This window comes from Myxine glutinosa, chromosome 11 (genome assembly GCF_964187855.1).
Source record: "Myxine glutinosa chromosome 11, kmMyxGlut1.1, whole genome shotgun sequence".
In the NCBI taxonomy this organism is placed as follows: Eukaryota; Metazoa; Chordata; class Myxini; order Myxiniformes; family Myxinidae; genus Myxine; species Myxine glutinosa.
Genome location: NC_136271.1, coordinates 88,353,210 through 88,379,696, shown reverse-complemented (window position 1 = coordinate 88,379,696; position 26,487 = coordinate 88,353,210). Strand labels below are relative to the sequence as shown.

Sequence of the window (26,487 nt, the reverse complement as noted above, 5' to 3'; positions counted from 1 at the left end):
AAAGTGGTTCTATTAAGAGACATACTGTACCATATGCTCATATTTTAGGCAGAGTTCAAACATGTTAGTACGCCTTCTGAAGCAGGCCCTATCATAGGATAGAAAATCGTAGATGGTATAAGGTACCTACCAGCAGTCAATGTTTGAGCTAGCACCAGAAGATCTCGTGTTTTACCACCATGATGTCGTTTCAAATAGCTGTCCTTACCACATAATAAACAGACTTTAGGAAGCACTCGTGTGGTTGAGGATGGAATGGCAACGCAGTTTTTTTGATGGAGACATTGTGATTGTTTGTACAAGTGCTGTACTACACCTCTTCTCACTGGCTTGCAGACGTTTCTTGTCTGTAAATCGCTGGTAGCATGTGGCATGAAAACCACACACATCCTTCAGTATTTGCTCAAATGGTGATTCAAATGTCACTGATAGTAATGCCACACTATCATCGAGATGAAGGGCCGCTGCTCCGGCTCCTGGTATGGGAATCGGTGCCGGGGGGACTGGTAGTGGTAGTGTCGAAGATGATGATGATGGTTGTGGTGAATTGCGACTGGGGCATTCGAAAAGTTTCTTTGCCACATGAGAGCATTCACCATCGAGACACACCCATTTTTTTGCACAGTCAGTAAATGTGGACCATCTCTTTTCTGTAAAAGGCTGCACCACCTCACCATGGACGCTTTTTAGGTGCAAAATACACACTAAACGGGCCTGATCGCTTTCAACACGGTCAGTCATGGGCGCAGCCATGACAGTTGATCACAGAAGTCACATGATCATATTCTGTTATGTGATTGGCTGACACCTGTCTACATACGCGAAAGGCGGTACAACGGCACCCGAGATAGGCAAGTGGGCAAGACAATATAGTGCACACAATTTCATCTCGTAACATATGTTTGGGCCAATATATTTTGGAGAACTTTTGATATGTTCAACACCATTAGATTCAACAACTTTTCGCATGGTAAAATTTTAGCACCTCGGACACGAAACGAAATGTCATTTCCCACAGAGTTGCTACCGGCTTAATGTGGTTGCATGTTCTGCCAAACAAAAGTGCCTGATAAATGGAGCTTTCAAACATTGTAAAAAATTCTGATCTGTGCCATAGGTTTTTGCTAACAAAGCCAGGTTGTACCATATTTTTCAGCGCTCAGGGTTTTGCCATTCCTTATTTTTTTTTTTGGAAGCTTCTTCCTTTGAAAGACTGCCTCAGTTGTACTAATGTCCTATTATTATTATTATTTTTATTTTTTTTGGTACACTGAATCGAGGCTCGTGAAAGAGCTAACATTTATTTCACAAACAAATCAACCAGACAAACAAAATATATAAAAAGAGGGAGTGGAAGACAAGATGGGGAGAGAAGGGGAAGCACACAAACACAACATTTGAGAGCAGGGGAGGAGTGTGGGAGGGAGAGGGCTTGAGGGGAGGAGGCGTGGGAAAGGGGGGGGGGGCGGGAAGAGGTATAAAACACAAGGGGACCGAAATTAGCGGGGGTAGAAAAGATCAAGGTTTTGGATGGGGGAAGATAAGAGATGGTGGTGAACAGCTGTTTTAAAGACCTGGAGGGTGGAGTGGGATTGAAGAGAGTGAGGGAGTTTGTTCCAGAGGCGGGAGAAAAGAGGAATGAAGGAGTGAAGGTGAGCAGAAAGTCTTGATTTTGGCAGTTTAACCATAAGAGGGTTGCAGGCAGATCTTGTGCGACCTGTAGGAATATTTGGGGGACAGAGCCCAGAGAGAGCTGGGGGGGGCAAGGCCAGAGAGGAGTCGGTAGAAGACGGAAAGACCACCAACCTGCCTGCGGTGAGTGAGTGAAAGGCCCTTGGAGTTAGCTTCATCGTGGGAGATTCCAATGATTCTGAACGCTTTGGTTTCAACAGCGTGAAGACGAGCTAGGTGTGAGGCAGGAGCACCAGACCAGAGGGGAGAGCAGTATTCCATAGAGCTGTGGATGAAAGCCTTGTAAGTGGTGAGGAGCTCAGGTGTACCAAGGAAGGACTTCGCACGACGGAGGATGCCCAGTCGGCGACTGGCTTTGGAGGCCAGATTTGAAATGTGGTTTTCCCAGGAAAGATCATGGCAGATAGTGAGACCCAAAAGATTGAGTGACAGAACTTCTTGGAGAGGATTATTCAGAAAGTGGATGGGAGGGTTGTCCAGTCGGTCTTTTCAGAGAGACATTGTAAGAGTGTGAGATTTGTCAGGATTGAAAGACATGTTCCATTTGTTTTCCCAGTCTGTGATTTTCCAGGTCTGCAGAGAGTGAGGAGGCTGCAGACTGCCGATCTGAGGGATGAGGAATGGAGCGACAGAGAGTAGAGTCGTCAGCAAAGAGATAGAGAGGATTTTCAAGAGAGTCAGAGAGATCATTGATGAAGACCACAAAAAGCACAGGGCCCAGAACACTGCCTTGGGGAACTCCAGCCTGAACAGGAAGAGGAGATGAGAGAAACCCATTCAGGGCCACACGTTGACTGCGACCAGAGAGGAAGTCCACCAGCCATGCGTGGAGATTTCCATGGATACCAAAGGAGGAGAGTTTGGTGAGCAGAGCGGGGTGCCAGACCGTATCGAAGGCATGTGAAATGTCAAGGGAGACAGCTCTAATTTCCTGTTTGGCGTTGAGGACCTCCATCCATTGTTGAGAAAGCAGAAGCAGCATGTCCAGAGTAGAGTGACCAGGTCTGAAACCAAATTGATGGTCAGAGATCAAGCCATTGGAGAAGAGGAAAGATTTCATATCTGAAGCAATGATGGATTCCATGACCTTGCTGATAATTGGGAGAAGGCTGATTGGCCTGTAGTTGCTAGGATCTGTTTTTGCACCTTTTTTGTGCAAAACGGTGATGTTGGCTGATTTCCAAGCAGATGGCAGATGACCTTGAGCAAAAGAGAGGGTGAAGAGAACAGAAAGAGGGAGTGAAAGAGCGGAAGAACATGATTTTAGGACCCGTGGACTGATGCCGTCAGGACCAGTTGCAGAATCAGAGTCGAGGGTTGACAGAAACTTTTCCACCTTGTCAGGAGGAAAGGACACAGAGTCCAGGAGCAGCTGGGTACGACTGGGTACGGTGGGTACAGAGAGGGATGGGTTTGGGACACAAGACTTAGAGGCAAACACAGAGTTGAGGCATTCAGCTTTTTCACGTGCGGAGTCAGCCGTGTAGCCGTTTGAGGTGAGGGAGGGGATGGAGGGGGAACAAACACCAGAAACAGATTTGACCAGACGCCACCAGGATTTGGAAGAGGGAGACAGATAAGAGAGTTCCGTCTTGAGAACGGTGAGATATTGTTTCCTGGCTCTCCTGAGGGTGGACACACACTTGTTTCGGGCTTTGTGAAAGGAAATGAGATTTCCTTCCGTTGGATTTGCTTTCCAGGAGACGAAAGCAAGTTGTTTCTGGGCAACAGCCTCACCACAAGATTCCGTGTACCATGGACGGGAGGAAGGGTATGACAACTGAAGACGAGATGGGATAAAACTGTGCATGATAGAGAGCAATTTGCTTTGAAAGAATTCCCAGGATGAGTTGATGTCAGAGGCGGTAGAGATGGGAGACCAGTCCAGATGATTGCTGGCTGCTTGAAGACCGTGCCAGTTGGCCTGAGTGAAATGCCAGACTCGTCGATGCTGAGGAGGCTCTCTGAGAATGGTCAGAGAGATGTCCACTTTAACAAGCACATGATCAGATGAGCCGATTGGAGCAGAAGAAGAGCAGCAGACATTTTCAGGGAAGTTAGTCATAACCAAGTCCAGAAGAGAAGATGCTCCGTTGTCTGAGATCCGGGTCGGGAAATTGACAGATTGTGTCAGTCCCAGTGAGTCGCAGAAATCCTTTGCTGAAGAGCCATGGCTGGTGAGAGAGGTACCCACACCCAGCTAACTGGCATGGTGACAATTTAAATCACCACATATGAGGAAGAGAGAGTTGGGATGGGTAGATAGAAGTTGGTCCATATTATCAGACAGCGAGATGTAGATGGAGTCATCACTGTTTGGTGGACGGTACAACACACATGAACAAAAGGTGGGAGCGAAGGGAAGCCATAGCCAAAGGTATTCCTGGGGTGAGGTGGAGAGAGGGCAGTGGAGGGTGAGTGAGGAAGAGAGTTTTTTATAAAGATAGCAACCCCACCTCCAGGACGAGGCTCAGGTCTATCATACCGGAGGAGGGAGTAACCTGGGAGAGATACCAAGGCATCATAGACATCATGGAGGAGGAAAGTTTCTGTTAAGCAGATCACATCTGGTTTGTCAGAAGCAACCTGTATGGAGAGATCATTCAAGTTTGAGCGAAGGCCCCGGATGTTTGAGGTCCATACCGTTAATGAAGAGGAAGGGGGAGCATCGGATACAGAACAGGGGGGGGGGGGAGGGGTAGGGGAGGTAGGGAGAGCTGTTGAAGGTGTGTCAGAGATATCAGAATAGCTTGGAGAAAGGGAAGAATGGGGCGGACAAAAGGTTTGATGGAGATTGGGTGAGGCACAGTGAGGTGTTATTTGAGGAGGGGGAATGAGCGAGGCAGAAGGTTGGGGGAGATGAAGGTGAAAGTTGGAAGGGGGAAGAAGCAGGGAGGATGCTTTGAGGAGGAGGGGTGAGAGCGGGAGGAGCGAGGGAGAGTCTCAGAGGGGAGGGGTGTGGGGGGGAGTTTAGGAGGGAGGGGAGGGAATGGGCAAGGGGGGAGATTGAAAGGGATGGGTGATGGGGAAGATTTGGAGGGGAGGGGCAAGGGGGTAGATTTGGAGGGGAGGGGTGATGGGGACGTTTTGGAGGGGAGGGGTGATGGGGAAGTTTTGGAGGGAAGGGGTTATGGGAAGATTTGGAGGGGAGGGGCAAGGGGGAAGATTTGAAAGGGATGGGTGATGGGGAAGATTTGGAGGGGAGGGGCAAGGGGAATATTTGAAAGAGATGGGTGATGGGGAAGATTTGGAGGGGAGGGGTAAGGGGGTACATTTGGAGGGGGAGGGGTGATGGGGAAGTTTTGGAGGGGAGGGGTGAGATTGGATTTTGAAAAGTGTACGATTCATGGGAAACGAACATTTTTTGCAAAATGAGTTTGAGATCTTCGAGTCAAAAATACGTTTGAGGAAGCTGAAGGAGGGGTGGAGGGCTGGAGAGTTTAGGGAATGTTGAAAAGAGGAACTAGTGAACAACAATATCTAGTGAACCACTGATTGGATTTCAACCAGCACTTGGTACAATTATGGACCATGAAACAAATATGAATTGATTTTAATTTGGGGTTAAAAAGGGATCAATGGTCATACGTCCTTTAATTGTCCCCTCCCCTCCAACAAGGTCGGAGACAGGGGTCATTGAAATGAGCCTCCGTCCGATCGACAGATCATCGATCCAAGTACTTTTCTGTGCGTGATATTTCAAAAACCGTTGAACATTTAGCTTTCGTATTGCAGATATCGATTTCTCATGACATTATCTACAACCTGATGAGATCACCGCTGTGATTGGCTGAATTCTGCATGGCATCCATCTAGGTTGGCTTGTGTACGTGATATTTCAAAGCTGTTCAAGATTTAGCTTTCATATTACACGGATCTATTGCATCTGCATCTTACCACCTAAAAGGCAGGGGACCGAGAGTATCAGCTCCTTGTTGACAATTATATTGCAGACCATAACGCAAGTTAGAAGCACCTAATGTTGTATTTCATTGACTTTTGTCTCTTGCACTCTCGCTCGCACTCTTTCTCTCTCTCTCTCTCTCTCCCTCACTCTCTCTCGCACTCTCGCTCGCACTCTCTCACTCTCACACTCTCTCTCGCTCTCTCTCACGCTCTCTCTCAAACTCTCTCTCGCACTCTCGCTCGCACTCTCTCACTCTTGCATTCTCTATCACTCTCTCTCTCTCTCTCACGCTCTCTCTCAAACTCTCTCTCGCACTCTCGTCACGCTCTGCAAACTCTCCATCGCACTCTCGCTCGCTCTCTCTCTCTCTGTCACTCTCCTCTCGCTCTCTCTTGCCTCTCTCTCAAACTCTCTCACACTCTCGCTCGCACTCTCTCACCCTCGGCACTCTCTATCACTTTCTCTCTCTCGCCCCTCTCTCATGCTTTCTCTCAAACTCTCTCTCGCTCTATCTCACTCTCGCACTCTCTCTCGCACTCTCTCACGCTCTCTCGCAAACTCTCTCTCGCCACTCTCGCCCGCGCTCTCTCACTCTCGCACTCACTGTTGCACTCTCTCTGTTACTCTCTCTAGCTCTCTTTCACTCTCTCTCTCGCACTCGCACTATCTCACTCTCACACTCTCTTTATCACTCTCTCTCGCACTCTCTCACACACTCTCTCTCACTCTCTCTCAACTCTCTCCCACTCTCTCTCTCTTCTCTCTCTTGCATTCTCTCTCTCTCTCTCTCTCACTCTCACTCTCACTCTCACTCTCACTCACTCTCTCTCTCTCACTCTCACTCTCTCTCTCTCTCACTCTCACTCTCTCACTCTCACTCTCACTCTCACTCTCACTCTCTCTCCGTCACTCTCCGTCACTCTCCGTCACTCTCCGTCACTCTCCGACACTCTCCGACACTCTCCGTCACTCTCCGTCACTCTCCGACACTCTCCGTCACTCTCCGTCACACTCGTCACTCTCGACACACTCGTCACTCTCGACACACTCGTCACTCTCGACACAATCGTTACTCTCGACACACTCGTCACTCTCGACACACTCGTCACTCTCGACACACTCGTCACTCTCGACACACTCGTCACTCTCGACACACTCGTCACTCTCGACACACTCGTCACTCTCGACACACTCGTCACTCTCGACACACTCGTCACTCTCGACACACTCGGTCACTCTCGACACTCGTCACTCTCGACACACTCGTCACACTCGTCACTCTCGTCACTCTCGACACTCTCGTCACTTCTCGACACACTCGTCACTCTCGACACACTCGTCACTCTCTGCCACACTCGTCACTCTCGACACACTCGTCACTCTCGACACACTCGTCCACTCTCGACACACTCGTCACTCTCGACACACTCGTCACTCTCGACGCACATCGTCACTCTCGACACACTCGTCACTCTCGACACACTCGTCACTCTCGACACACTCGTCACTCTCGACACAACTCGTCACTCTCGACACACTCGTCACTCTCGACACACTCGTCACTCTCGTCACACTCGTCACTCTCGTCTCACTCGTCACTCTCGTCTCACTCGTCACTCTCGTCTCACTCTGTCACTCTCGTCTCACTCTGTCACTCTCGTCTCACTCTGTCACTCTCGTCTCACTCTGTCTCTCTCATATGATCTTTCATTTTTCCTGTGACCTTTAGTTGAGATCAAATGTGTCAGTGGGTTGACATCTAAAGGTATCAACAAATTTGCATCACATTTTCCTTTTTTATTTCTTATGGCTTTACCTGTTTCAATCTATTTGTACTTTTCTGTGCAAAAAAGAGAATACAAAGGAGTTTCTTATGGGATTGACTTGAATCATTTGGCAATTGCCTTTGCAAATGCTTTTTCTGCAATTTTTATTTTTTAACAAACTATCACTCATTTTGTAAACATCCGTCACCAAAGTATAGCTCCAAGTTCAGTTTGAGAATCAAGTCGGTGGCCTTTGTAATTGTGAGCAAATTGCTTCGTGCACGAACAGGTGAAATGAAAATCAAGGTGTCCGTTGCACCTCACTGCAGCTGGATTGCTTGTCCCTCCTTTCAGGACTCCGGGCAGACAGAAAGAGTACGTTGGCAGCATCTGGCAGATCTTGCAGATTTCTGCCTTGCGATGAAAGTTACTCTTGGGAATATCAACAACCAGTCCTTCAATAACCTCAAGCTCCGCATCGGTGTGTACCCCTCACCTTTCCAAAATGAGTTTGGAGGATTATTCTGTTTCCCTCTTCATATATGTAAAAAAAAAAATTATTGAGGGTTAGTGACGTGTATATCGGCTGTCAATCATGCGTTGGAACTTAAATATGGGAATCGTACTTTGACTCCCTTTTTTGGGGATGCATGTTTCAAGGTATTGAAGAATGGAATAGGCCTTCGGATGAACAGCCTTTATTTATTTATTATTACTGGCCGTGTTACCGGTACTGTTGGTATGAAAAATCTGTTATTTTATCTCTCCTCCTTGTTCTCTTAAGATTGCTAATGAAAGTGAAAAACTTTTAGAAGTACAAATTTCATTTGGAAAAACAATTCTTTCCACCCACGTGTGCGGATCCTTGGCCTCGTGGATTTTTTCCACAATATCTTCGGCATTATTACTGTTCAGCCGAAGGTTATCCATTTTTCATCTTACCTTCCTGTTCGCCAGTCTTTTCCTTCCACATATTCTTCTTTGTATTTTTTTGTATACTTAGTCGAGGATCGTATACGACCCAACACATAGAACATATAATGGAGATAACGGGAGAGAAGAGGGAGAGAGAGAGGGAAGCACAACAACAGTGGAGAACAGGGATATCGGGAGATCTGTGGAAGGGAGAGGACTGGGGCAATGGGGCATGGTGCATGGGATAAACAAGATGGACACTACGGGGGATTTCAGGAAAGAAAACGGAATTTGAAAAAGGTGGATTAATGGGGTATAAAAGATCAAGTTTTTCGATGGGAGAAGATAAGAGATGGTGGTGGACAGGTGTTTTGAAGACCTGGAGGGAGGAGTGAGATAAAAAAAAAAGAATGCCTGTGTGTATATCTTTATACGTCTCGGTTTTATTTGAACACTTACGTTTTTGCATCATTATCGCCATACATATTTCAAGTGTTTATGTTTTGTGTTGAGGTTGTTTGTGCTTGTGTATGTTAATCCTTCAAGGCTCAAACGTAGCATCTAGAGGCCCCGACTTTTGGATGTAGGTCCTTCAGAATCTGGGTAATGTTTTAAACTACCAGACATTGGCCTTGATGTCCCATATAGAGAACCATTAAAGGCCGCAATGAAGCGTATATTGGGATGTGGGGTGGGGCAGTGCTGCTGCCGGCCCGCAGGCAAAAGGCAACCACCATAAGGCCAATAACTCCATAGATTTTCAATTTCCAACACGTCCTGACATCACCACCAGGTAAAGCTCACTCGGCGGGTCAGCCCCGTGTAACACCCCCCTCCGGCCCCAGCACCGTGTAATACCCATGTAGAACCCACTCCTCCCCCACCCTTCGGGCAGCGCCGATAGTCTCTGCTAGTAATCTATAACTAGAAAGCACCTCACAATGCAAAGCCCGATTTGCGTCCGCTCTGTAATCGAGCTGAGCTTAATGAAAACGACATTTAAAAACAATTGTACATTTTATTAATTTGCGTTCTCCACATACTCATAAAAAAGGTTTGTTGAAAATTTGATGGCAAACGCTCAGTTGTTAAATCCTGCTCCTCATTCATCTCCACACCCATTGTTTGTCCAAGTCTGGCTCTATCTTGGCCTTCACCTCTGCTGTTGGTGTTTCACGACTCTCTCTACTTTTCCTTTTGACCTGTTGTGTCATGATGTCTTCAGTGTACTAATTATTCCTCTTCCACAAGCCTCGACTCGGTTGTATATATATAATCGGGAGATTGAATAAGACGCGACGTCCTGCTCGTACTGTGGAGTTTCTACTATTTCTCACAGATATATTTACGTGTGTGCGTGTGTGTGTGTGTACATACACACACAATATATATATATATATATACAGTCACGTGAAAAAGTAAGTACACCACATGTAAAGTTTTGACTTTTTCAACATATTTAAACATACAGCTATTTGATCTTCATTTCAACAATATTGATAGATAAAGGTGATATAATATAACAAATATCATGAAACATTTACATTTTGTAGTCCATTGTACGATTTAATTAAACATAAATGCAAATTTCGCATGTGGAAAAAGTAAGCACACCCTTGGCTCTAATAGGTGGTATTGCCCCCTTTGGCAGAAACAACCTCAAGTAGGCGTTTCTTATAACTGTATACGAGTCTCTGACATCGACTGGGAGAAATTTTTGCCCACTCCTCCATGCAGAATTCTTTCAGCTGTGCGATGTTTGAGGTGTTTCTTGCATGCACAGCTCGTTTCAAATCCCCCCACAACATCTCAATGGGATTTAGATCTGGACTTTGACTTGGCCATTCCAGAACCCTCCATTTCTTTCTTTTCAGCCATTCCTTGGTGGATTTACTGGTATGTTTAGGGTCATTGTCATGTTGCAAGGTCCACCTTCGGTTGAGCTTCAACTTTCCGACAGATGGCCTCACATTATCCTCAAGCACCCTCTGGTACAATGAAGAATTCATAGTGGATTCTATGATGGTGAGATGCCCAGGCCCTGATGCAGCAAAGCTGCCCCAAACCATAATATTTCCACCACCATGCTTTACAGTTGGTATCAGGTTCTTGTGGTCAAATGCTGTCTTTGGTTTTTGCCAAACATGTCTTCTGGTACTGTGGCCAAATAGCTCTACCTTTGACTCATCTGTCCAGAGCACATTGTTCCAGAAGTGCTGGTCTTTGCCGAGGTGTTCATTGGAAAACTTTAGTCTTGCCCTGATGTTCTTTCTGGACAGCAAAGGTTTCCTCCTGGCACACCTCCCATGTAGATCAAATTTGTGCAGCCTCTTTCTAATGGTAGACTCGTGCACTTCGACATCGACAGTGGCAAGAGCTACCTGTAGGTCCCGTGATGACATTCTGGGGTTCTTAGAGACTTATTTCAGCATCTTGCGGTCTGCTCTTGGGCTGAACTTGCTGGGGCGGCCTGGCCTGAACAAGTTGGCAGTTGTTTGGAATCTTCTCCACTTGTAGATGATCTTCCGGACAGTCGAATGATTGATTTCAAATTGTTTGGAGATCTTTTTAAATCCCTTCCCAGACTCGTCGGCATCTATAACCTTCTTTCTGAAGGCCTCAGAGAGCTCTTTTTAATCTAGGCATGGTGACGCCGCACACTTCAACAACAAAGAGCAAACCAAACTAAATGTCTGAGGTTTAAATAAGACAGGTTCCTCCAAAATCCTCTAATGTTCTAATCATTTGCACCTGAGCTGGTGCACCTGATTCTAATTTTAGGTATTTGAAGTACTGATGAATGTAGGGGTGTACTTACTTTTTCCACATGTGAAATTTGCATTTATGTTTATTTAAATTATAAAATGGACTACAAAATGTAAATGTTTCATGATATTTGTTATATTATATCACCTTTATCTATCAATATTGTTGAAATGAAGATCAAATAGCTGTATATTGAAATATGTTGAAAAAGTCAAAACTTTACATGGGGTGTACTTACTTTTTCACGTGACTGTATTTGTAGAAGGACTTCGCTTGTAGAAACTTGTAGAAGAAGGATATATATATTATATATATATATATATATATATATATATATATGTATATATATATATATATATATATATATATATATATATATAGATATATATATATATATATATATATATATATATATATATATATATATATGTATATGTATATGTATACATAAACCTCGACCCACTATTCGCGGGGGACACATTCCTGGAAAGCATCCTCCATCGTGCAAAGTCCTTTCTTGTCACTTCTGAGCTTCTCACCACAGACAAAGCTTTCACCTGCAGCTTGATGTCGTACTGCTCTCCCCTCGGGGCTGGTGCTCCTGCCTCACACCTAGCCCGGCTTCACGTTGCAGAAACAAAAGCTCTCAGAATCATTGGAATCTCTCGCAATGAAGCAGATTCTGAGGGCCTTTCACTTGCTCACCGCTGGCAAGTTTGTGGTCTTTCTGTTTTCCACCGACTCCTCTCCGCCCTAGCTCACCCAGCTGTGTCAGTGCTCTGTCCCCAAAATATTCCTGCAGGTCGCACAAGATCTGCCAGCACCCATCTTCTGGTGAAACCGCCAAATCACCTTCACTCTTTCATTCCATTATTTTTCCTGCCTCTTGTACAATCTCCTACACTCTCTTAAATCCCACTCCACCCTCCAGGTCATCAAAACAGCTGCTGACCACCATCTCTTATCTTCCCCCATCCAAAACTTTGATCTTTTCTACCCCGTTAAAAAACCCCAAATCCACCTCTTTCAATCTCCAGCTTCATACCTGAAATTCCTTGTGGTGTTCATCTGCTTTGTACCGTGTACCCCTCCCCCCCCCCCCTCCCCAGCCCTCTCCCTTCCACAGATCACCCAATGTCCCTGTTCTCTCAAAGTTACATTTGCCTGTGTGTTTTTCTGACGTTAGCTGAGCTTTGGCACCCATGTTCATGCAATCTGAAACACTCATTACATTGTATAGCTGGCCTTTCTGTGAACATTTTTGCAACGCATGGCAATAATAGACATAGCACGTGATGAGGAAACTAAGCACAAACATTCATTCCACACAAAGCAATATTTGTAAACAGTTTTTGCCCCTGAGATGAAACGTTAATAACATTAACTTCGTGTTTCAGTTTGGATTTAGTATTGCACTTTTCGACCTATTTCCAAAATTGTTTTAAACCTACGTTTTGTACAGGAAAGATGCATTGAAGCATAATATATTATCAGTAGATAAGGAGATATATATTTGGTCAGAGTTTTGTTCACAATAGGTTCACAATAAGGAGATATAGGTTTTGTTCACATCTTATGTTCATTTTGCACATTAAACACAATATGTTGGGTGCATCTAAACTTTTGACTGGTAGTGTATATATACTGTATATATATATAGAGAGGGGAGGAAGGTATATATATATATACTGAAACGCAAAAGAAACTTACCACCTTTGAAACCTTTAAATATCAACAATAACACTGCGTGTAGTAAATGTGTGAACTTATTTGTGGACAATAGTGTCCTCACTGTCAGACAAAACGGTCATGGATGGTCACTTGAACCTTCAATGGTCACTTCATAGCACAGCTGTTGAACAGCCGTTTTGACTGTCAGTGATTAGCCTAGGGGTACGGGATGATTTTAATGAGCTGCACGTGATGTCTTGATATTGGCTTTAAAAAGGCCAGTGCAAAATGGGCATTTCAATCAACATGCCATGATTGTCAAGGGATCAACGGCAGCGTGCCCTGGGCATGCTGCAAGGCGGACTGAGCTACCTGCCACACACGCTATTGAAAGGGGACTGACATTGCACCCTGTGCTGTTCTGTACTGTAGAACAAACTGATGAGATGGTGTATCTTGGTCAAAAACTTGACATGTCATCAATAAAATGCAAATGTTTCAATTAGCAATTGTTGGTTTGTACGGTAGCTCAGTCCGCCTTGCAGCATGCCCAGGGCACGCTGCCGTTGATCCCTTGACAATCGTGGCATGTTGATTGAAATGCCCATTTTGCACTGGCCTTTTTAAAGCCAATATCAAGACATCACGTGCAGCTCATTAAAATCATCCCGTACCCCTAGGCTAATCACTGACAGTCAAAACGGCTGTTCAACAGCTGTGCTATGAAGTGACCATTGAAGGTTCAAGTGACCATCCATGACCGTTTTGTCTGACAGTGAGGACACTATTGTCCACAAATAAGTTCACACATTTACTACACGCAGTGTTATTGTTGATATTTAAAGGTTTCAAAGGTGGTAAGTTTCTTTTGCGTTTCAGTATATATATATATTTTTTTTTTTTTTTTTTTTTTTTTTTTGTCGTGTCAGCCCCGGTGGTTAACACCGCTGGATGATGAATCGCCGTAACGGTCCTTAATGCCTTGGCGCGTAGCCGAAACTGGCGATTGGTCCGTCGCGCGCTTGTGAGGTAACCAAAGCGCTTACCTCAGACGGAAGCCACACGGGTTTATTCCCGAAACCCATAGAGAAACAACACATAGCAAATCAAATGCAACACAAGAATTTAATGACAATAAATGCAATACGAAAGTGGTGAAAATGAAGGGTGAGGTGAAACTAAATCCTAATTTGAGACGTCTCCACTCACTCACACACAATTTCACAACAGGGGAATGATAAAATAAAATAAATTTTGCTTTTAGTTTTAGTCGGCCGGTACTCAGCTTGCTCAACGAGATCGTTGAATGAAGTCTGCACTCTGCAGTACAGGTTGGCCAAGTCCAACGCGTCCCACGCCTGAGCACCCAATATGGCGCCGAGCCGACTACGGCGACGTGCACAGAGCCGTCGAGCCAGCTGTGAAGACGGCCTTCTTTTTTCTCTCTCTCTCCTTACAAAGCTCCGGAGAAGATTGTCATGGGGACCGCAAGGCTAACCCCCGCTCTAGCAGGGAAAATGGCCTTAAAATGCATGTTGTTGTTGTTGTCTCCGTCCAAAGTGCCAAGAGCTACTCATATTGCTCCTCTTTACGATTGCAAAAGTTCCACAAAAGCTCCGGAAAGTCTCCTCATAGGCGCACACGAGACCAAAAAGCGACCGCCAGGGGTAAAAGCCAGACTGAGAGGGAGAGAGGCTTCTCCTTCCTGCTCTCGAACCTTCTAGCTCTGACGTCACTCTGTATAATCGCCGAGCTCTCTCGAAACACCCCATGGTCTTGCTTGACCAATGACGAACTTTGGGCCGTGGCCTGCCTGTTTGCTATCCCCTGGAGGCGGGCTTATCCTGATCAGGAATGTTCTGTGGTTCTGTCAGTTATTGTTGGTTAATGGAAGGTTGTTGTGCTTGTTGTTGTAATGAACGTGAGTTTTATTTTCTGGCCTTGTTGTCGTTGTAAAAAACGTAGTGAAAAGCCACAGGAGGCAATCACAAACTGGGGGATAACTAACTTAACCACTGTCTAGATAACACCGAATCTATAAACAACATGAATACATTGGACTTTTCCCTTTAAATACATTTGTACACGACCAGGGCAGCTCCCACCCTTGCCCTTGAATGTAACAATATTTTATGGCTTGGAATGAACTTTCACATCTGAGAGTGAAATGAGGGCAAATATTTCATGTTGTAATTTGAACAAAATGTGTAATTTGTGGATTAGAAAAAATATTTGTTTTACTTCAAATGCAGTTGTCAATGCAATCATCTGCAAGCTAAATGTTGATACTGTCACTAATTGTATAATTTGCTACCTGATGATGCAGGCCTCCATAAAGGACCACTTTTGGCTGGTGTTATTGGAGCACGCAAGCCACATTACGATATCTGGGGCAATACGGTGAATGTGGCAAGTCGAATGGAATCTACTGGATACAATGACCACATACAGGTACGAAACTAAATAATTACATGAAGAGGCAAGCAGTGATTCGAACCTTTGGTTCCTCTCTACAAGATAGAGGTTCATGGAAGAGCAAAGTGATGGAGGGTATGATCTGAGAGTAGGGAGGTGGGGTAAATCTTGAATACAATAAGCAAGGCAATCAACGAACAGGAAAAAAAGGAGAGAGGGGAGGAAGCACTGCAACCTGCATGTAAGAGGGTTGTGTTAGAAAGGGTTCATGAGGCTAATAAAGATGGGAGATGGTATAAAATGATGGTGCACCACCGACGTGAAGCCCAAGAGGGAAGGTTGGCATGGAAGGTTGTTTCTACAGACTGGAACAAAGAGGTTTGGAACAAAAGAGTTAAGGTGTGCAGTCAGCCAGTTGGGACATGGTGTGGACCTGCTTTTTATATACCACATACGTTATTTAAGAATTAAACACCTATCAGGTATTGATTTTGAGGTAGTCCTCCCTCACACATTATTACCCTTGCCAGAGGAGAGGGCATAGCATTTGGGTCCGTTTGTCCGCACAGAATGTGTTCAAATAGGCCAGAAGCGCCACCGAGTGATAGCTAGTAAGTAGTACACATTCTCCTTTTTTCAACCAGGTACTGTAACTTTCTGATGTACACTAATAAAAAATAAAAAATAAACTTTAAAAAAAAACTACTACCGAACCTAACCTAACCTAAACTACCTAACCTACTCATGCCATAGTGATGGGTAAAATAGTGGCAAGAGGCTTTGGCTTCGCTGGCTCATTGCGGCTTTGCAGTCGGTACTAGTAGCCGGCTAAGCCGGTGTTGTCAATAAACGCGTACGTATTATGTCGAAAACCAGATCATGCTCTATCCCTTGGCTTGAGAATTCCGAAGCGCATTGGACACTATGTGCAATTATAATGTACAATTATTATAATATGAGTACATCTATAAAGTATGTGGAATTAAAATGTGAGTATGTCTATAAAGTATGCATTATTAGAATGGGGTAGAAAGAAGAGGGATGCAGAGAGAGAGAGGGAGGGGTGGGAGAGGAGGGTGGTTAGCAAAGAGAATGATGCATTATGCTTAATGACCACACATAAACATACACACACACGCACACACACACGCATACACACATACACGCACACACACATATACACACACACACACACACACACACACACACACACGTACACACTAAACCTCTCATATGAGTGGTTGTGAGTGGACCACTGGACCATTGTGACCGAGGTACCGCAACCTGTTCGAAGTTCAGTTGTGGTAATCGATAAATGCACACACGTATAAGGTACATCAAAACGACCACCCCAAAGGTTTACCTTGAAACAGTCCTTTGTTCGTTGATCGATGTACTTTCTACTTTTCAAAGGAAGAAAAGGACCACTCATTTTGCATATCTTTTTTACGTTGAAGGCTCCTGTCACGGACTAAATAGTCCTCATCGAGGCCAGGCCTTAAATAAAATAACTGTATTGGTAAATGTGAGGAAAGAGAAATAACAGAGAGAGAATGCGAAGGTGAAGTGAAAAAGAGTAAGAAAAGGGTACAATGAAAAGTGTATAATGAAAGGTGTGTGATGAAAGGTGTGTGATGAGTGGATAATGAAGAGTGTATAATGAAAAGTGTATAATGAAAAGTGTGTCATGAAAAGTGTGTGATGAGTGTATAATGAAGAGTGCAAAATGAAAAGTGTATAATGAAAAGTGTGTCATGAAAAGTGTGTCATGAAAAGTGTATGGTGTTTGTTTGCGAGAAGGAGAGATTGAAGCTTGCCCAATAGTTATAGTTTGAGTGAGACAGAAAGTAAGACCAGCAATCCTGACACAGAGAGCATAAGATGGTTCCGGGCACCACTTTAACGCTCCGAAGTCAGAACTGTGGTACTATCCTGACCGGTTGTTGTCTACAACCTACTACCTAAAAAACCGGTCCAACCGGATGGGTGTATTTTATGAGATGCCATCTCCTTACTGGATGGCCGTTGGCTCACGAAGGGACCTCATCCGCCTTTCCAAAAACAACAGGTATTGTTTTTAGTTCTGCAGGGTGTCACAGTCACCCTCCCCACTGGCAGGCCAATAAGGACAGTCAGTTTAGTCACTGACAACCCGAACATGCGGCAGGTAACACTGGGTTACATGTTACCAGTGGCAGTCAGGAAAGAGACGGACTGACCTGACTGAAGATATGAAGATATGAACTGATGCATATGGCTGCTTAAGCAGTTTCCAAGGCTTATGGGCACAACCATGGAAAGCTCACCACGCCGATGCAGGATATTGAAATGGCTTGTTATTCCCAGTAAGCTGGTACTCATTTTGCCGACCTCGGAAGGATGATAGGCTGATTCAAACCACCTGGTGTTGAACAATGGCATGACATGAGCTCAAACTCAAGACCCTAACATCTTAAACCAGCAACTTTAACCGATATGCCGGCCACACAGCTGACTCCGCACGTGAAAAAGCTGAATGCCTCAACTCTGTGTTTGCCTCAAAATCTTGTGTCCCAAACCCATCTCTCTCTGTACCTACCTTTTCCAGTCGTACCCAGCTGCTCCTGGACTCTGTGTCCTTCTCTTCTGACAAGGTGGAGAAGTTTTTTGTCAAACCTCGACTCTGATTCTGCAACTGGACCAGACGGCATCAGCCCACGGGTCCTAAACTCCTGCTCTGCCGCTCTATCTCACCCCCTCTCTGTTCTTTTCACCCTCTCTTTTGCTCAAGGTCATCTGCCAGCATCTTGGAAATCAGCTAACATTACCGCTTTACACAAAAAATGTGCAAAAACAGATCCTTGCAACTACAGACCAATCAGCCTGCTCCCAATGATCAGCAAAGTCATGGAATCCATCATTGCTTCAGATATCAAATCCTTCCTCTTCTCCAATGGCATGATCTCTGATCATCAATTTGAATTCAGACCAGGTCACTCTACTCTGGACATGCTGCTTCTGCTGTCTCAACAATGGATGGAGGCCACCAATTCCAAACAGGAAATCACAGCTGTCTCCCTTGACATATCACGTGCCTTCGATACCGTCTGGCACCCCACTCCGCTCACCAAACTCCCCTCCTATGGTATCTATGGAAATCTCCATGCATGGCTTGCAGACTTCCTCTCTAGTCGTAGTCAACGTGTAGCCCTGAATAGATTTCTCTCATCTCCCCTTCCTGTTAAGGCTGGAGGTCCCCAAGGCAGTGTTGTGGGCCCTGTGCTTTTTCTGGTCTTTATCAATGATCTCTCCGACTCTCTGGAAAATCCTCTCTATCCCTTTGCTGATGACTCCACCCTCTGCCACTCCATATCTCAACACTCAGATCGGCAGTCTGCAGCCTCTTCACTCTCTGCAGACCTGGACAAAATCACAGACTGGTCAAACAAGTGGAACATGTCTTTCAATACTGACAAATCTCACACTCTTACTATGTCTCTCCGAAAAGACCGCCTGGACAACCCTACCATCTACTTTCTCAACAGTCCTCTCCAAGAAGTTCTGTCACTCAAGCCTTTGGGTCTGACTATCTGCCATGATCTTTCCTGGGAAAACCACAATTCCAAGCTGGCCTCCAAAGCCAGACGCCGACTGGGCATCCTCCGTCGTGCGACGTCCTTCCTTGGCTGGAACACCTGAGCTCCTCACCACATACAAGGCTTTCATCCGCAACTCAATGGAATACTTCTCTCCCCTCTGCGCTGGTGCTCCTGCCTCACATATAGCTTGGCTTCACGATGTTGAAACCAAAGCTTTCAGAATCATTGGAATATCCCATGATGAAGCTGATTGTGAGGGCCTTTCACTCTCTCACCGCAGGCAGGTTGGTGGACTTTCTGTCTTCTACCGACTCCTCTCCAGCCTAGCTCCCCCAGCTCTGTCTGTGCTCTGTCCTCCAAATATTCCTACAGGTCGCACAAGATCTGCCATCAACCCTCTTCTGGTGAAACTGCCAAAATCAAGACCCTCTGCTCACCTTCACTCTTTCATTCCTCTTTTCTCCTGCCTCTGGAACAATCTCCCTCACTCTCTTCAATCCCACTCCTCCCTCCAGGTCTTTAAAACAGGTGTTCACCACCATCTCTTATCTTCCCCCATCCTAAACCTTGATCTTTTCTAACCCCGTTAATTCACCCCAGATCCACTGAAATACCGACTTCTTTCTTGGACATCCTGACAGTGACCATGTGTTCTATAACTCTCCCACCCACCCCCCCCCCCCCCACCCCACCCCCTTCCCATGCCTCCTCTTCCCCAAGCCCTCTCCCTCCCACAGATCTCCCGATGTCCCTGTTCACTACTGTTGTACTTGTGTGCTTGTCTTCCGCTCTGTGCTCTACTGTTGTACCCTCCCCATCTTGTCTCCAGCTCTTTTTATTATACGTTTTATGTGTCCGTTTGTTTGTTTGTTTGTGATTAATGTTAGCTCTTACACGAGCCTCGTTCTTGTATACAAATATATATATATATACAGTAGTGACCCCTAATTCCGAACGCCCCTCATCTCGAACTACTCTAATTCCGAACCGTAAATTCGAGAAAATTTTGTCCCTAATTCCGAATGTATTTCTATAACCGAACCGCCAACATAGCGTTAGCGTCGTTCATATTTCCCGCCGCGAGCGTCGTTCATATTTCCAGTGCTGAAATTAGAGAACTGTGCTTCCATTGGTCTAAAACACAGGCCATTGTTGAAAAGTGGCACCCTATTAAAGCAGTGGTTAACAGGAGCATTAACTTGTTCAGTGACGATGTGATTGACCACTTCAGAAAAATTAAGAAAAGTCGCCAACACCAGGCAACTTTGGAGAGGTGGTTCTCTAAAGAAAGCAAGCCTTGTGAGCCCCAACCCTCTACAAGTGGTGTTAAGAGACAAAGAGAGCAAACACCAGAAGCACAGTCATCTGATGTTAGCTTGGAAGGTGCCTCACCTTCTAAGCAATAAAACCCTCTCCCTCCTTCCTCCTCTCCAGCCTCCACATGCACCATCAGAACTCTCCACGAAGGTAAATGCAGTTATTTTCATGTTAGTACATTTACTTCTTGTTTTTATTATTATTTATTAGTTGATATTTAGGGCATTTACTCATCTTATTTTACCTTGAATCATGTGTATTTGCAGTTAACAGTGTCTTGATAATGGGTTTTTGGGGTCCAGGAACGGATTAATTCACTTTCCATTATTTCTTATGAGGAAAATAGTTTCTAATTCCGAACTTTTCCCAATCCGAACTGCCGCTGGAACGAATTAAATTCGGATTTAGAGGTTCCACTGTATATATATATAGCCAATGCCAGGCTTCTTTACAAGGAAGGAAATGAATTAAATAGACTGGAGGAGGGATCAGGGCCGCGTTCTTTTAATTCAATCTTTAATTTGATTTATTTTGTCCTAACTCCAGAGATTTATCCAACGGAGTACCAGGTGCAACTGTAAAAGCCTTCACATCAATCCTGCTGGTTAATTATTTTTGTTGCATTCAATAAAGTTACACATTTTGGCACATTTCTTAATGTGTTCTTCACTCAAAATAATTGTTGGCACAGTAAAAAAAAAGATATTGTTTCATTCATTTTTTTTGTTTTTACTTTTGCACTATGGAGAAGGAGGAAGGACAGCCATGCATATAATTTAGTTATAACATATACACTTAGTTCTAAGAATCGCTAATGTCTGAAATTTTTTTACATTTCACTCCAGTTTTCAATACTTATTTAGTGCATGGGATCCTGATCCTCAAAGCTGAATACAGATTTTGATTATATACTTTAATCAGTCGGTGAGAGTAGATTGCGCTTCCAAGGCAAGGCATGTTTAAATAGGCTGAAACAAAATAGCGGCGCAAGAACCCAGCGATGTGCAGAGGGCTGACCAGGATGGTGCCCCGCCATTTTGGTGAGGCATATTTTGTTTGTTTTTTGGTATGAGCACACCCTAAATGATCTTTAAAAGGAGTGTTTTAACACACCCAAACACCCAGTTTTCATTCATGCACTTCCTTGGAGTTCGAGAAGTATGCTTGCAAAGTTTGGAGTTATGAAGGGGATGCATACACAGCTTTTTTTTATTATAGACCAGCAAAAGCACCCGACATTGCCAGGCAACGCAGAGTCGCTTTGTAATGGGAATATTAAGAGTGGAGAGGGAGAGAGAGGAGGAGGAGCGGCAAGTGGGGGGGCAAGGGGAAGGCAGCGTGAGGGGAGGGGGATGGAAGGCAGCATGAGGGGAGGGGGATTGAAGGCAGCGTGAGGGGAGGGGAATGGAAGGCAGCGTGAGGGGAGGGGAATGGAAGGCAGCGTGAGGGGAGGGGAATGGAAGGCAGCATGAGGGGAGGGGAATGGTAGGCAGTGTGAGGGGAATGGTAGGCAGCGTGAGGGGAGGGAAATGGAAGGCAGCATGAGGGGAGGGGAATGGTCGGGAGCATGAGGGGAGGGGAATGGAAGGCCGCTTGAGCAGAGAAGTTACAAGGGGGGGAGGGGGGGGGGGGTTGAAGGGTGTTTACTTAAGAATTTATTGTTAACGGGAACAGGTACTTTTGCGAGTATGAGACCATACCTTTTGATGGGGATGAAGGTATCGGAAGAAACATGTTCATGATGATTCATTCTGTGCTGATGCGTTTGTTTGCAGGTCGTTGAGGAAACGTACCTGGTGTTGAATGACTATGGTTTCCAGTTTATGCGACGTGGACCCGTCTACATAAAGGGCAAGGGTGAACTTGTTACCTACTTCTTGAAAGGCCGTGAGAAGAAAGGATTATTTATGAATGGTTCAGCCATGAGCTTACCTCACCAGGTCATGGACAATGTGTAAGGCAACCCCAAACCAAGGATGTTACCTAAAATCCCTTGTCAACGTGTGTTGCCTTTGCATTTCACGGTTGCCAAAAGTCCATTGTGCTTGTATACAGGTGATGGTCAGGTGGAAAGTAGTCGTGCAGTTAAGAGCTGCTTTTGTGATGCCTTGGATGTTTGCCAGAAGAACTTAAAGCATGAATGGCAGAAGGAGTGATTTTTAAAAAAACTTTATAACATGGGGCAGTGCCTCGGAGGGCCAAAGTTCATTATTAGCATCTGGAAGTAACTCTGATCATTCAACGACGACTTGGTTTGCCCCCTTACACTGGATTCGTCAATTCCTGCCGAACCGCTATGCAGTATGGCAGACGACGCACGTGAAGCATCTATAGAGACCTCTGAATGGTTGCTGCTCTGCCCGTGTGACTGCTCGAAATATCCAGAGGCCATTTTATTACAAGACCTATTTTCTATGTTAATCATGTGCACTACCATATGTAATCGTGCTCCTCCAGATCATGCCGTGCTTCCAATGTGATTTCATCGTCTGCTGCAAGCTACACACCTGATTCCTGAACGGCTGATATAAGCGTCACTTCAAGGTTGTATTTTGTACGCGGAAGGCGACTTGAACAATTGTTCCGCCACATCAGAAGGAAAGCGATTTCATGCAATGTATCAAACGCGCTGTCGGAGCGGCGGAGGATTTTTTCTTAAGGATCTGCCGAACCATTTTCCCCGATTTCTATTTCTCCCGTCTGTCTTGGGAACCGTGCCGATGATTTCTCCAAGTTACCGGAGACATCCAAAGTTCATGACGAGTATTAGAAGCGGATTCGTTTCTAGAAGGGCTTGTGAATGTTTCTTTTGAAAAGGTCTGACAAGCGGCTGTTATTATTGCTGTCCAGTATTTACATGTGCTGTTGCTTTTTACCACCGTTCAGTGTGCAAACGGTGCCATTCAACGAATACTTTACTCGTGTGTTCTCATGTGCAGGTCATGGGAGTGTCCGTGACACACGAGTGTGACGTTTATGTTTACCAGGAACCGAAATGCATTATATTCATCCTATCGCGACCTATTTGGATCAAGTTAATTGTGAGGTGATAGCACCGTGTTAAACCTATCGTAACCTATTTCGATATCTTTCTTCTTTTCCTGTACAAGATCGAGGCTCATGGAAGAGCAAGGTGATGGAGGGTAAAAAGGCAAGAAACTGGCAGTGGAGCAACAGTGGGGCCAAAGCTGGATATGAGCAAGAAAATTAACGAATTGGAGAAGGGAAGGAAACACAGTAAACTGCAAGAGGGTTAAGTTCGGTAGGGTTAATGGGGGTAATTAAAAAGATATCATGGGTCAGAGTGGGAAATGTCATGAGGTGGCGGTATACTGTCCACTTTATGCCCCCTATGGGGATTGAACAGCCTTAGAGTTAAATGTGAGATGATAAAACCATGTTAAACCCATATTGATATATTTGGATTTCTCCTTGAAATATATATAAACGCCATTGTCTATCTCTCTCTATCTATCTATCTATCTATCTATCTCTCTCTCTCTCTCTCTCTCTCTCTCTCTCTCTCTCTCTCTCTCTCTCTCTCTCTCTCTGTCTCTGTCTCTGTCTCTCTCTCTCTCTCTCTCTCTCTCTCTCTCTGTCTCTGTCTCTCTCTCTCTCTCTCTCTCTCTGTCTGTCTGTCTCTACCCCTCACTCTCTCTCTGTCTCTCTATCTCTTTCTATCCTTCTCCCTCTCACCCTCTCCCGCTCTCCTTCACCCATCTCTTCACCTCTCTCTTCACCTCTCTCTTCACCTCTCTCTTGCCCCCTCTCTTGCCCCCTCTCTTGCCCCCTCTCTTGCCCCCTCTCTTCACCTCTCTCTTCACCTCTCTCTTCACCTCTCTCTTCCCCCCTCTCTTCCCCCTCTCTTCCCCCCTCTCTTCCCTCCTCTCTTCCCTCCTCTCTTCACCTCTCGCTTCACGATTCCCCCCTCTCTCTTCCCTCCTCTCTTCCTCTCTCTCTTCACCTCTCTCTTTCCTCCTCTCTTCCCCCCTCCCCCTTCACCTCTCTTCCCCCTCTCTCTTCACCTCTCTTACCCCCTCTCTCTCCCCCCCCCAATGGAGGTGCCTGTCAAATCCCCCCCCCCCCCCCCCCCAAAATATGTATATGCAGTATATCTCTCCCCTCCTCCTCCTTTCCCACCCTCACGCTCCGCCTCACCTTTCTAGCAACAAGGGACGTGATGACTAATTGGTCCATCAGGGAAGCGATGGGTAGGCTCTTCTAGTATATACATACACAAGATTGAGGCTCATGGAGGAGTGAGCTAACAGAATGTAAAGAGGGAATGAACTGACAGTAGAGCAGTAGAGACCCTATTTAGACTCGAGCAAGGGAATGGACAAACATTAAAATAGCAAAGAGAGGAGAGGAAACATAATAACATACAGGCAAGATGGTTTGGGTTATTAGGTAGGGTCAATGGGGGTAATAATAAAGAATCCTGAGTAAGGATTGAAGGCCTGGAGCAACGTTGGTGATGGAACATCGTCATTGATTTCTTTGTGAGGTCATAACACAAATAATGCACTAACGTTTCGATGCTGCTGCTTTACTCGTTTTCACCTGTCCTATTCATGATAAGACCATCATGATTTTACCAATTGCTCACTCAGTTCAAATAATAATTATTATTATTATTCCCAAACATAGCACTTGGCAAGCTGAAATTCATTTCAAATAAATTTGCATAAAAAGGTTTGTTTTAACATTTTGAAGCAAATACCTGTGATGGAGGTGTTTCCCGCATGCTGTATAACCGCTCTTACTTCCTTTTATACCTACTATGTTTTTTTTCTTTTCTCTTCCTACTTTTCATCTGGTTTTTGTGAGTCTGGTGTTGACATCAGTTCAGGTGGCTGCTTTAAAATCTTAGGGTCTTCAGTTTGAGCACTTGTCGTGCTGTTAAATAACACCAGGTGGGGGTTGACTCAGCTTGGCATCCTTCGGAGGTTGGCAAAACGAGTACTGGCTTTCTGGGAACAGGGGGCATCAGCTGCACAGCCACGCTCGCAGAAAATTATGCAACCAGCAGCAACAGACTGCATATGAAACGATGATCTGGTTTTGGAGTGCAAATGAAGGGTAACCCAATCCGTGACATCAGTTTTAGTTAGTTAAAACTTCGTTTTTTTATGAGTTTTGATTAGTTAAAACTTTGTTTTTTATGAGTTTTAATTGGTTAAAACTTTGTTTTGTATGAGTTTTAATAGGTTAAAACTTCGTTTTTTAAGAGTTTTAATTAGTTAAAACTTTGTTTTAAATGAGTTTTAATTGGTTAAAACTTTGTTTTTTATGAGTTTTCATGAGTTTTAATTAATTAAAACTGCATTAATTATTAGTTTTCATGAGTTTTAATTGGTTAAAAACCTCATTTGTTTATGAGTTTTAATTTGTTAAAACTTCATTTTTTTGAGTTTTCATGAATTTTAATCGTTTTTTTTTTTTCTTTGCGCAAAACGTTTTCTAAGTGCCATAAAAAGTTTTTCTGCTGCTGTCCGCAACCTTGGAGCACAAGTGCTGCTAAAGGAAGAACAACTCGTGACGCGACTTTACAGAGGTGTCCGCTTTGCGAGAGAGAGGGAGAGAGAGCTGTGTATTGTGGACGGTGCCAAGAGGTTCCAATAACACTGTCGGACGGTGTAGGATAAATTTAACCACATTGACGATTTGACTTGTTTTACCTGCAAGGACGCTGGCGTCATCATCACAACAAGCAAGGTGTGCACAAGGCAGGAAGGGGCACTCTCAGTGCAACGATTCAGAGTATTTACATCTTCACATAATATCAAAAAGAGGTTTCTAGGCAATTGCTTATCATGTATTATCAGCTTACAAATAAACAATGCCTTATGTACCCAAGGGTGTTTTCATGAATAAAACGTGGGAACTGGTGGGTTTTTTTATTTTCCTCTTTTGCTTTATGATGAAAATCCCAGTGATCAGTGCTACAAATGGAACTGTTCATTTATGTTTTAGTATTAATATTATGAGTATTGTTGTGGGAGCTCAATAAGTTTGAGGACTGTGATAATGTCATCAAACTTATATTCAATCCATTATTATAAACAATAATTTGTATTAAATCCATTATTATAAACAACTTTGAAGTATTTTTCTCATCCATTATACTTGTCCATTAAAACATATTAGTTGGCGTTTCTTGGACTATTTTGAGTGTCTCGTTCATATAACTCTGAACAGCCATCGTGTATGCTCTATCTTGGTAAATAATCAAGCCATCAGACATTCAACTTTCAAAGAGCCCTAAGATAGTGAGTGTGAGGGCCATCTTCTGCAGAATAAGACTTTTCTAACTTGTATACGTAATCGGAATAGAGTTCCAGGTTCTTAAATGCAACTTTCCAAGTGAAACGCGCAGGGCACGGTGGAAATTTGCAAATATACATACAGCATATTGGAAAGGGGCGTAGCCTCCAACCATCAATAACCACCAGATAGA

The 26,487-nt window shown here is 44.6% G+C and overlaps 1 protein-coding gene across 1 annotated transcript in view; it reads left to right on the top strand.

Moving 5' to 3' along the window:
* ADCY3 (adenylate cyclase 3) overlaps positions 1-26,186 on the top strand; it is a gene marked incomplete in the record, with an annotated part of 286,396 nt that extends 260,210 nt beyond the window's left edge. Inside the window, 3 exon segments of the mRNA XM_078786848.1 lie at positions 7,720-7,846; positions 15,044-15,168; positions 21,803-26,186. Of these exon segments, the coding sequence (XP_078642974.1) occupies positions 7,720-7,846; positions 15,044-15,168; positions 21,803-21,985 (435 nt within the window).
* Positions 26,187-26,487: the final 301 nt, after the last annotated feature.